The 12,562-nt window shown below is 40.5% G+C and overlaps 1 protein-coding gene across 2 annotated transcripts in view; it reads left to right on the top strand.

The window, feature by feature from the left end:
- The window catches only part of NKAIN4 (sodium/potassium transporting ATPase interacting 4), a 52,067-nt gene extending 43,297 nt beyond the window's left edge, over positions 1-8,770 (top strand). Inside the window, exons 5-7 of one of the 2 annotated variants that reach the window (XM_056354687.1) lie at positions 109-169; positions 3,251-3,335; positions 8,587-8,770. In XM_056354687.1, coding sequence (XP_056210662.1) covers positions 109-169; positions 3,251-3,335; positions 8,587-8,596 — 156 coding nt within the window. In that variant the 3' untranslated portion in view covers positions 8,597-8,770. The remainder of the gene's footprint in view (positions 1-108; positions 170-3,250; positions 3,336-8,586) is intronic. The other variant, XM_056354688.1, reaches the window with a different exon arrangement.
- Positions 8,771-12,562: the final 3,792 nt, after the last annotated feature.

The raw sequence follows: 12,562 nt of genomic DNA, 5'->3' as shown, positions 1-12,562 counted from the left end.
AATGCTGCCAAACTGAGAGTAAATATTGGCTGTTGAAGTTGTGCCAAGTGGGTTTTGACCAGTCTCACAAGACTGATGCTAAAATGATTTATTCTCTCTATTTTCCAGCTGGTGGGCTTTGTCTACGCCTGTTACGTTGTTAGTGTTTTTACAGAAGAAGAAGACAGCTGTAAGTATTTATCAACAGATCCCTTGGCAAAGGTTTTATTAAATTATATTTCTCTCTCAGATATTTGTCTGTCAGGACTGAGTTGCCATCAGGCTTCTTTCCATCTCAGCATCCACGTGATATGGCAGTACCTACCTCTCAAGGATCAACTATTTTTACTGTGAAGTTTTTTCCCCCCATGTCACTACGTGTTAGATGCTGTAATTCTGCTATGCTTTCAGCACAGAAAAGCTTGTGTTTGGCTCCTTGTTCAGCCTAAGCTTTACAGAAACTGGGCAGCTTCTTGTGCTCTTAAGCTTATATAGCTTAAGAATAATGTTACTGAAAGATTACCATTGTAATTAAGAGTGCCTACAACAAAGAATACAGCCCAGTACTCAAGCAGGCCACCTGCCGAGGATCATATGCCACAAGCTGAGGATGAAGCAGAGCATGAGATTCCTTGCCAAGGACCCAACCTGACCACTTAATTTAAAAGCAAAGGCAGTACTGTATTTGAGGAGGAGGAATGAGCTGACTCCATTGTGTTTGGTATGCAAATCTCTTAAAAGTGTCAGGCAGTCACTAGGACATGTCAGAGAAGAGCAAAGACTCAGAGGGATCACTTGGGCCTGTAGGATTTATGCAGATATCCATAACCTGATCCTGGATTATTTTGCACTTCTAAAACTCCCTTTGAGACCAATACTTTTACAAACAAAAGAATGAATGCATAGGAGACAAATAAATGTGAAGTCTGATTTCTTTGGGCAATGTGTTGGGTCTAGGCCAGTTTACTGCAGGTAAGGATCTGATCCAAAGGCTTCATATCCAAGTATCACTTCTGTAAGACATTCACTAGGTTTGTGCAAGTAGCTTTGTGGTTTTAAAGAGCAGCTGAAAAACAACTGCTTTGAACTGAATATTCAAAAGTACGTGAAGAATTTTGGTTTCACAGGAGCGAGATGAGATGCATTGCTTATCTGACCTGTCCCCATGTTTTTCTGTTCCTTCTTGTGTGGCTGAACTCATTCTGCTGGCTTTATTGATCATTTCTTTAGAGCTTAGCAGTGTACTTATTGAAGGTGCTACATTACAAGTGAATTTTTTTAAATTACCCTATAGCTCTTTCATTAGCCAAATAGCTAGAGTTCTGAATATTGTAAAGTAGTAACTTGACAGAGCTCATTTTTATAGGAGGGATCTGTAAGGAGAGGCAACCACATGGAAGGAAGTGTTATCTAGAAATGCAGAGTTGTTAATTTCAGGATATGTATTTTTTTTCCACTAACAAATTCCAGTTTCCCAGCTTGGAGTTAAAATGCCAGCTTGAATAATTAACAGTGACAAACGATCAATATTTCACACTCACAGTGGTAGATCCTTCCAGTGACCCGAATAAATTTGAGCTGCGTTTTAATTTTCTCTTCTATTTGTGGTTTCCTTTAAATGTTACTTTGATATGCAGCATGAAGTAATTATAAGTGCTGAGGCACATTAATCAGGAAGCTCATGCTAACGTGATTTTCATGAGAAAATACAGCAGTAGGGATCTACTAAAGCTGAATTGTGGGCAAGAATATTTTAGATGTGCTAATGCACTGTAATATATTGCAACAATGAATCACAGTTAAGATTTTTAAGTGACCTGGAATTTCAGTGCTTCCATGGTTGGGTGCTCAGAAGTTAGGACTTTTGTCCTAGATTGTTACTGAAAATTGCAATTCTTTAAGGTTTTCTACTTTAGACATTCCACAACTGAGGTAATAGAGTTAATATCTGCCTTTTAAAACTGCGGACTCTCTTGATTTTAAATACTTAAACTCAAAGAGTTTCAAAAGTGGCTGAGAAAAGGTCACGTCTCACTGGAACTACTGGGAATTATCCCCCCATTAACTTCAAACCTCTACAGATTTTTACCTATTTACTGACAGTTGTTTCAAAATCACAGTATCAGCATAAAGCTACCCATCAAGATGGAATTTGTGAGAATACATTGCCCTTGAGTTTCTAAACATATTCTAAGAATTGGGGTTTTTACCACTTCCAATATATTTAGTAAATATTTTTTTCTGTTGTCTGTTCACTAAAAAATACCAACTCTTTACCTAAAATTTAAAATAATAGTGCCACCTTCAGGAAAGAAAAATAAACAGGCATTTATATAGTTAATAAGACTGGACAGTTATTTTCAAATGGCGTTTGGACAGGATGGCTTTCACACTTCCAAAGAAAATGCACTAACTTGGCACCAAAAAGCGGCCTAAGCTGGATCTGTTTCACAGGGTTTTGCAAGGCCTGCTAGGTCAGTCACAAATCACACCACATCATACCCCTGCTGCCCTGGCTATGCTGGCCAGCTCAGTAATATAGACTTGGCCTAATTTCAGGGGAGCTAAGAGAGACTTGGAAAATTCTTCTATGGTTTCTAAGGGAATTGTTATTTAAAACTTTCCTTGTTTAGTTACATTGCCCTTATGTGAATACTAGAGAAGGGAAGCATTGTTCTTGTTTGTATACAATTAAAAGAAATTGAGTTGGCAGAGGGGACGTGAAAAATATCAGAGCCAAAGATAATGAGGTATTTGCACTTTTCTAAAGCCACTGTTGTCTGTCTTGCAGAAAAGACAAGTGGGGCAAGAAAATTCCCACTTCACTATATAACCTTCACGGGGACTGCTGTGCTGCCAACTTCTCTGCTGGCATTCACTCATGAGTCATTCCCCAGCTTACTTCCTTCAGCACATCGCTGAATGGCAGAGGCTTTGTTAGCTCGGTTCTCATGTGAAGTCACAGCATGGTGGCAAGATCCAAGGAGGCTGAGGGAGGCCCTCTCATTTTTCTGGAGTCTCTTGTCAGCTCTGCTTTAAGTCCTGTGTTAGCTGAATCTCCTCTTTGGCACATTTGCCCATCCCAGGAGATCCCAGAAAGAGGTCTGTACAGACAGGCATTTCCACCAGGTAATCCCTACCTGAAAAATCATTTTTCTGTTCTCTCACTGATTTTTATGTTATGCCATGACATGCACCAACTTTTTCTTTAATTTCCTTTCAACTTTTTGGCCATGTTTGTTTGTTTATTTTAGTTCTGATTTTTTTTCAGTTGATTTCATTGGTGGATTTGATCCATTTCCTCTCTACCATGTCAATGAAAAACCCACCAACCTTTTGTTCAAGCAGACATACCTGTAAGTATCATCTCCTGTGCTAAGAGGCTATGCATGCCTCAGTTTAATGGCTCAAGGGTGCCACAGGTTTGGGGTTTCTTCCTCCATGCACATTGATTTCTCCAGCAGGCTTTTCAGGCATGGAAGGAGTGAACAAGTGGATAACAGAAGGGGTGAAACTGCCCCTGCTGAGCCCCAGGTTGCCGGGGTGAAGCTGGTGTTGCCATATTCAGCTTATGGCAGTGGTACTCAATGGGTAGCAGAGTGGCCAGCTACAGGATGTTATTGTAAACAAACTACTGGATGCCTTTTCCTTGAAGAAAGCAAAGAGAGGCTTTTCAGCAGTGAATGGTGCCCAAGCAGGAGCTGTGAGGACGGAAGAGTTGGCCTCAGTGGATGCTGAGCATAAGCCATAGCAATAGCAGAATATGGTTCCTGCTCTTGAGGTTAAATTGTGGTCTGTCAGGCAGAGCCTCGATGAAATATCTTTAAGTGGGGTAAAATTTATGCCACATCTAGTTATTTAACCTGTATCTTAGCTCTGTGGACAGACAGTCATAACTGAACTCTGACCCATACATCACTGCAGTTATGATCACTGGCCCTCTGTCATCTTCTGATAATATTCTCATGGTAACACCACAAAATCTGACTCTGTCTTGGGTACAGGGTCTCCTTATATCTGTTTGTACTTCTAGGGAACTTGTTAGGTACAAAGCTAACATACCAGTGAATTAAATTAAAATGAGCATTAGATGGTTTGTATGCAGAATGGCACAAGTTTGTTCCTAAGGTTTCTTTTTTTTTTTTTTTAATTGTTGTCTACAAGAACAGAAGCTTCTATGTGTAGAGCAGCCCAAGAGTTCAGCTGAGAGATGGAGCAGAAAGAGGAGTTGTCCACAGCAGCTCCTCTCATACCACTAATAGAGATTCATTGTTGAATTCCAGCTTCTGCCCTCTGATAATCCCTCCCCACTGCTAAAGGCACAAGATCGCACTTTCACGCTGTCCACTTAAAAGCTGGTTCTTAATGAGATTCTCAAACACAAAGGCCAGTATTATCTGTTTAAAGCAGCAATAAGATCTGAATTTTTGATACTCTTTAAATCAAGCTGCAAGGCAGCAGTTCAACATGCAGACTTTTTTTAAAGCAGCTGCTAAAGGAGGCTGTTTTTTGGGGAATAACATTACTAGACAGCCCTGCCAAAAAGAAAGATGTGAGGATGGGGGAGAAAAGTGGGGCTGAGGAAAGAAAAACTGCCCACAAATAGATATATAGATGTGCCCCTCTAATGTAGTACAGACTTACTACCTACTTTGTCACTGTACACAAGAACAGGAAAAGTAATTTTTGCAAAGCAGTTAAAATTCCCTGTAACTTTGGGGGTTCTATAGCATTATTAGAAGGGATGCTACAAGAGATTAAATATTGATTTCCCTCTCATTTTGTCACAGACGGATGGAGTTTTCCATAGTCTGCAGAAGCTGTGGAGCTTTAAGCAGCTCCCTGATTTACTAGCTTACTGAAGAAACTGCTTCAGTGCTAAAGAAGCATCACTCTTTTGCTGTAAGGCGTTTGAGCTGCTTTTTTTCTAAAAATGACAAATTCTGTCTGTGAAAGAAGCTAGTGCTTATAAATGAAGTTTCCTTCATGGGGAGACAGTAACATGAACAGAAGCTAGTAGTGTAAAACTTTCTTACAAGGGTCTCAGTAAGATGGTAAGCTACTACTGAAGTACACAGATAATTTTGTTGTTCTTCAGTCCCATTCTTCAAACCATCACTTATCTATTGACAGCTTCTGCCAACACAATATAATATTTCTTTCTGGCTAACAGGAGGTGAAAACAGCTGCTGAGCAGTAGATAAGGTGACCCTCTATAAATTTCACAGCAGCCACCAAATAGCAATTTTTGTTTATTTATTTCAGCCTAGCTATTGCCTTTCTTCCACGTGTATGAATGGGAGTAAGAGGAGAAATGGATACTTGATTCTCAACTAATGGTGGCAGGGAGTTTTGCAGTCTGGGGGACTCAGTGCCAATGCCCTTGTACTGATGTGAAAATCATTTCATGATGACTGAAGGCATTTTCTTTTTTTACATCCTACTCAAGAAGATGCAGAACAAAAAATACATCCAACTTCTTTCAAGTTCAAATTTATACAACAGCTAGGGGTCAGGAACATGGGCTTTCTAGTTGTAACTTTTTGTTAAAGGAAACGCTGAACAAACCCAAACCTGTTCTACAACTACTGACTTGGAGTATCGGCAACCATGAACTTTTGTTTTAGCATCACCCTACTGTCAGCAGTTCTCCTTATAATGCACTTCCCCATTTGCCACAGCTCTTTAACAGGATCACTTTTCTTCATTCCCTAATGGCATTATCCTATTTACTCTAGTTTTATCTATCCTTTTCTGATGAGATCAAACTCTTTCCTCTCCTCCCAATGTGCCCCTTCCCTTGTCCTGGCTTGCATTTTTTCCCTAGTCTCTCTCTTTCATCTCTGCAAATTTATAAATTTTCACAGATCTAAAGACCCCACAGAACAATGATGTTGACCTAGGCCAATGGGCATAGCTTAAGTCCAAGACCAACCCCCACAACCTCTGTATCAAGCACACAGCCTATGAATTGGATAACTTCTAAATATGCTGTCATAGTTCAAATATATTAAATAGAAAACACTGTACTCCTTGGCAGCCTACTTCAGTGGCTATCAGCTGCTAAATTCAGAATTCAAAATGTATACCCCATTTCTGACCTTCAGCTTCCATCCGCTGCACTGAAAGGAGTTCTTAAACACCTTTGCCTCCTACTAGAAGGAAACTATTCCAAATACTATCCCCAAATTACTACTGATAATAGGTACTTCCAGACCATAATCCAGTTATCACCCATCTTTATCATGGTAATCTACTGACCTCCTTGGCTTCAGGTGCAAGTTTCCAGTTAGTGGAAAACCTCACAGATTATCAAATCAGGTGTGTTTGTGGTTAGCTGTTTGGGGTTTTTTTAAAGCCAACAACAACATAAGTCAACCAACAGATTCGTACTGTTGCTTACAAAGGCATGATTTAATTGTGCTTCATCTTAATTAGCACCTCCAACACTCACACAGCAACAATGATATTCTATACATAGTTATTTCTATTTCAGGTTCCACAACTGCTTCTGTCCTACATTTCATTGACTGGGGGAAGCACATTGGTTGTGATAGGAACTATTTCAAGTCACAAGCTTAAGTAAAAGAGACTCAATTTATCATGAAAACATTGTTCCAGAAGTTTTACTGTGTAATAGAATTACCCTTAATCTCACTGCTGCTTACCAATCAAGGCACTGCACTAGTTATTTAATAATAATATATTAAAGAATCTTGACAGAAAATATGTTGAAGTCTTCAGTGCATGAGTTTCTGGGTCAAAGAACTTAACCAAAGGACTTTAAATCACTTATTGAAAACCAAAGTTATTCTCCTGAGGCCAAAAGAGAATTTTTCCAATGAATTTTCAGAAGAAGGAAAGGCTGAGCTCATACCTCTCCCTTAGGTAAAGCTCAAACTCAGGCCACGCCTGCTTGCACCACTGTCTCCTCTTAGGCTGCGCAGGATGGGACATCAGCTCTGGCTTGCTTTTCTTCTTGTTCACTTGTAGTAACAGAATTCTCATCATTTGAGGCAAGAAAGCATTCTTGCACTGGTAACCGTGGAAGGGTTAACCAAGACAGCTCTGAAGTTTCTGACTAAAGCTGTTCTCTGCAAGTACCCTTCAGTACCTGCAGGACAAACAGGAGGAGGCCCAGATCATCATGATCATCAGCACACCTGCTGCAGCCATTCAGTCTTTTGACATCATTCCCTGAATTTGTTTCAGAAAGCAGCACTGTGCAGTCTCAATTATAAAGCAGAAGAGTCTCAAAGCATGAATTTGTACGTGATATAGTGCTAAATCAAGAACCTGCTGGATGACAAGAGGTAGCCTCTCTTTAAAAGGTAGAGATGAGCAATAGATTTTCCTGCCTTTTAAGACTGTATTTATAAGACTAAGCAGTGAATTGCACAGTTGTGAGGCTCCAGTCCATAACACTGATCTGGCACCCCAAGTACTACATTACATTAATGGCTTAAGAGCTTTAATTTCATTTTAGTTGCATAGCCAGATTTCACTGACTTGGCTTTCCTTAGATCTACCACTGGAAAAGGCCATATGGTAGCATAGGTTGTGACTTTTATCAGATGTAGGATTCTGTATTGACAGGGTAGCAACAGGAAGTATTGGTTAATTGAATGATCTAAGGCCCCAGTTAGTGATTGCTCACTATTATACTCCCTAATCAATTCTTTTGTGGTGCAGTCTGCCTGCTAGCCATAGGCAGCTGCGAGCATGCAGCATTAAAGGGCTAGACCCCATGTAACAGTCATTCACTTAGAGCTTGAAAGGAGATTCTTAAATAGAGCAGCTGACACGTACAAGTGCACAAATAACATCCTTCAATTTAAAAAAAAATAAATCAAAATTCAGACTGAAACACTGGAGGAGGTAGAGGATGGAACTCCTTCAGGATTTTTCCCCCCACCCACTCCAAACTTTGTTTGATGACAGGAATACTTTACAAAGGAAATTTTTATTTTTTTTTTTTATAACAGGAAAATAAAAATCCCATTTTGAGGAGAGAGACAAAAACCCGCACAACACAAAATGCTTCTGCTTTTCTTTCTAGGTAGACTTTTTCCTAAACAAACAATTTGCTGAGTATCAACATGAATTTGCAAACTGTTTTGACCAACCTGAAGCTGCATGTTTAAGAGGTGACGTTTCAGCTGAAAACACTCACTCATCTTTACTGCTGGCTACAAAAGTAGATCTGCTTATACTGCTGCATCTACATAAAAAGCACGTCAACACAATCTCAAGAAGCTACTATATTCTAGACATGACCCCTAGCTTTTATAATTCCTAACCAAATTTTAGGCAGCTCCAACTGCTGCTGATACATAGATCTAACACTTTGGCTCATACCTATTCCTTAGTCTAACTGCAGCATATTCAGGTATATGTATAGCATCCCTTCCAGACTTGAAGACTATTTAACCACATTACTTCCAAGCTCTCAATCCTATTTCTCATCTGTAGTCAATATTTAAAAACCCAGAACAGGAAAAAAGTTTTGTCCTCATTATTTCCACATCATTTCAGTTGTCTAAGTAAGCAACTTCATACTTCCTCCACACTGACGCCCTGCCTTCACTTTTTCCCCCCCCGCTACAGGCCTGCGTAAGTAAAGAAGAAGCAGAGGATGGATAAGCCTTGCACTCCACCATCAAAGGTGCTGCAGGAAACAATCTCCTGTGGCCTGGATCTCTGGCAGATGAAACGCAGGATGGTGAACTCCATTCCATTTTTTGTTCCTTGTCTTGTTTTCAAATGCAATGAATGTACATTGAAGAATGGCCATGCGGTTGGTTTTTAATTCTCCAAGTGCCCTGACGAACCATTCCTGCCATAGTCCGGTGGTACTAGCCAATAAATGGCACAGGCCTGAAGACCTCAGGCAGAATGAGTTCACCAAGAGCCTCTCAAGAGATACAGCTGAAGTCGGAGCTGCTTCCTTGCACCATGGATCCATAGAGAAGGAAGCACTGCATAACACCCTGGGACATTTAACCTGTTCTGTAGTTAGTTTCCTCCCCTTCTCCTTTCCCTTGTTGAAAAAGCCTAAATCCCCTAACGCAATTTTATCTCCTCCCTGCCTGTATAGGACTACACTTGAGTTATTTAGGCTTTTTTGGTTTCTTTTGAAGTTCTAGATGAGAGCTCTTCCCTTCTTCTCCTGCCACCCATCCAAGACTCCCTCTTTCTCTATTATTTAGACATGGTCAGCACCTTAGCAGTAGGCATTGTCCTGGACTTCAGTGTTCTGTGACCTAACTCCTATAATGCTGAACAGCTAAAAAAATTAGTACAAGCACCAAATCTTCACCCAGCATGGAGCTTCGCCCCATTTCAACATGCCAAGCCATTCTCAGAGCAGCTGTACCTTATTCTGGGTTTACCCATCTACATTAACACTGGTGTAGCCATATACACAGCTGAAGCCTGCTGCAGGACACTGGAAAAGGCCTAGTTCTTCACAGATCATTGAGGTTTTTGTACCTGCCTTCTTCACCAAGCAGCTGCGCTTATTCCAGGCACAAGCCTGGCAACATCCTGATGGAGGGGGGGGGTTGTGACAGGATAATTTTGAGGGGAGGGAATGGGCTGAAGGAAAGGGGAAATATAAGTGTAATTAAGTTGCATTAATGAGCTGCAGCAATTAATTAAAACAACAACAACAACAACAACAATGTCATTTTTGTTAACTAAGTCTCCCAGCATGTTCTGGGTCAAGCAGAGAGAGAGCACTTGTCAGCCATCCGTGGCATTCTTTGGCTGGTACGTTCCAAGTGCTGTTGTAATTCTTTATTGTCTTACCTAATCTGTTTGAGATTAGTTTGGCATTTTTCAGTAATGCTTTTCAGAAGTCAAGCTAGAAACCATGCTAGGGAGGGGAAGTGTGGGGGCAGAATTAAAAGAAATAAACACAATGAGTGCTAAGTCAAAGACAGAATGATGAACCTTTCTTGGTCCCATTCCAAAGCGGGGCCATTCTATAAACCCAAGAGTATAAGCAGTAAGGGAACATTTTTTATTTCTCTGCAATTCCATTTTTCCAATGGATTTCCATGGAATTCCATTCCAGATACCCACTACAACCTAACATCCCAAGTTCTGACCAGGTGCAGCTGTGAGTACAAACATTGTCTTCTGTAGGTATTTCTCCTTTTAGTCAGTAGAAGCCACAGCTTCTGACTGAGAAGAACAGACAACTAACTGACAGTCAGTGGTTTGATACTAGTTTCATCACTTGAAGATGAAAAAAGCTCAATCCTCTTTAAAACAGCTCTGCCTGACAAAATATAACTACCTCCCATATTAGTCAATACTGTGCCACCACCAAGTTTAAAAGAAAAGTATCAGTGGAACACAAGCTACTACACCACTTAGCATGCATAGCAGTGTGCATACACGGCCTCTTAGCACCTTTTCCACCTCTTCTTTGATTCATTTGATTTCTGTATTACAGTCATTCCTACTTGCCCACCTGATGTTCCCTGGAGGGGCAGAAAAAGGAATGGAAAAATATCCTCTAGTCAATGAGATTATTCCATGAAAGATTTCATTTATTTGAGACTTTTGAAATTAATCTTCCCTTTCCTCATCAGTAAATACTGACTTTACACTTTAATACGATTTCTTTTCCTCCAAGAGAAACATTGTCCATCAGATACCAGCACTTTTTATTGGCCTCCTTTGAGAGCAGCCAACATTCAGCACAGACGGTGGAGAAAGCAGTTTCAGCTTTGAACAGCTGAAACATTTCACTAGTAGTTTCAGGAAGGAATTCTTTTAGATAGTAATATGAAGTCATAAGGAGCAATCTGAATTATTTTGAGGTGTGTTTTTAAGACTATACCTTGCAAACTAACCAAGTCCCAGTGCCAATTTCCTAATAAAACTGATCAAAATCACTCACTAAGTACTCTAAAGAGACTAAGCATCAAACTACGCGCTTAAAGCATGCTTCTTGATATTAATGTATACTGGTAAACATCAGTTAAATGTGTGATGATCAAGTAGCTTCATAACTACCACTCTATGTTATGATAAACACAGGTAACCAAGTATCTTTCAATAGAAGTAAAATAACTGTTCAAGTAAGCCTATAATATTTAGTATCAATGACTGCCATAACTGATAAAAAAAAAAAAATCAGTCTGAGAAAAAAATAAGACAAGCTACCAAAGATCATATTCCACACTTAATTACCTCCTCTAGTTTTCATTAGTGGCACCATTCATCCTTCGTACTTTGACAACCCTTCCTCCCACTGTGTTTCTGCTAGACCTACTACCCTGTTCTGTGAGGGTAGGGACTCCCAGTTGTTACCATCACCACCATGCTGTTACGGAGCAGCTGAAGGTTTTGCTCCAGTGGGTCCCCTTATCTCCAGGTTCGGAGTGCCCTCTATTGGGGACAGGCATCACTGAGATAGTACTTGTCAAAAAACGTACCTGTTTCTGAAGGAACACCTTCCCATAGATAAAATAGCTTCACCCTTCCAGATATGGAAAAGCCGCAATTTTCAAAGTGTTAAGTAAAATAAGCCCCAGAAATAGCTGGTATGTTTACAGCCTTTTACAGCCTTGTACTCCTGTTGATGCTGTTCTTGTTTAACCCCAGCCAACCACTAAGTACCACGCAGCTGCTCACTCACTTCCCCCCCCACCCCAGCGGGATGGGGAAGAGAACTGGGAAAAGTTAAAACTCATGGGTTGAGATAAGAATAATAATTGAAATAAAATATAATCATAACAACTGTAATGAAAATGAGAGAGAAAGAGGAATAAAACCCAAAGGGAAAAAAACACCCCAACAATCAAAAAACAAGTGATGTACAATATAATTGCTCACTAACCAATACGCAGCCAGTCTCCAAGCAGCAGCTGGCAGACCCTGGCCAACTCCCCCTGGTCTATATACTCAGCATGACGTTCTAAGGTATGGAATACCCCTTTGGCTAGTTCAGGTCAGCTGTTCTGGCTCTGCTCCCTCCTGGCTTCTTGTGTGCTGTCAGGGCCTGAGAAACTGCAAAGTCCTTGACTTCATATAACACGAATTGCTAGGTAATGTTTATCAACTTTATTCTCATACTAAGTCCAACACACAGCATTGTACCAGGACAGATGCTCAGGCTAGGTTCCAGCTACACCCAGCTGAAGTATAGGAGGAAATAACACTATTCCAATGAGCTGGTTTTGTTTTCCCTTCTCAGATTAGCACATCTACCTAAGCTGTAAGAGCTTGCTGTTATTTAGAAGCAAAATAAAGCCAACAATAGCTTGAACCCAGACACAACACCTAATTTGGCATGGTGGTGCAATTCTGTTGCCTATGAAAGCTCTTGTCTTGTCTAGCAAAGGCTCACCAATTCCTCCAAGTGTTGGAGAGTTTAAGCTGCTTAACCAGTCATTTCTCATTTTTGCCAAGAGCTACAAGAATCTTACCTTCTTCTGAAGGCAAGGACGAAGAGATCTGCCCTCCCAGACAGCCCAGGGATATCTAACACCTTAAAGTTACTCAGAGACAAGCCTAGGCCTAGAACCAGATAGAAGCAACTCCAGAGCCAGTGCTCCAGTCTCTGCAG

Source organism: Falco biarmicus, chromosome 10, assembly GCF_023638135.1.
Source record: "Falco biarmicus isolate bFalBia1 chromosome 10, bFalBia1.pri, whole genome shotgun sequence".
NCBI lineage: Eukaryota > Metazoa > Chordata > Aves > Falconiformes > Falconidae > Falco > Falco biarmicus.
Note: the sequence above shows the minus strand (reverse complement) of the source record. Positions and strands in the feature narration are given on the sequence as shown.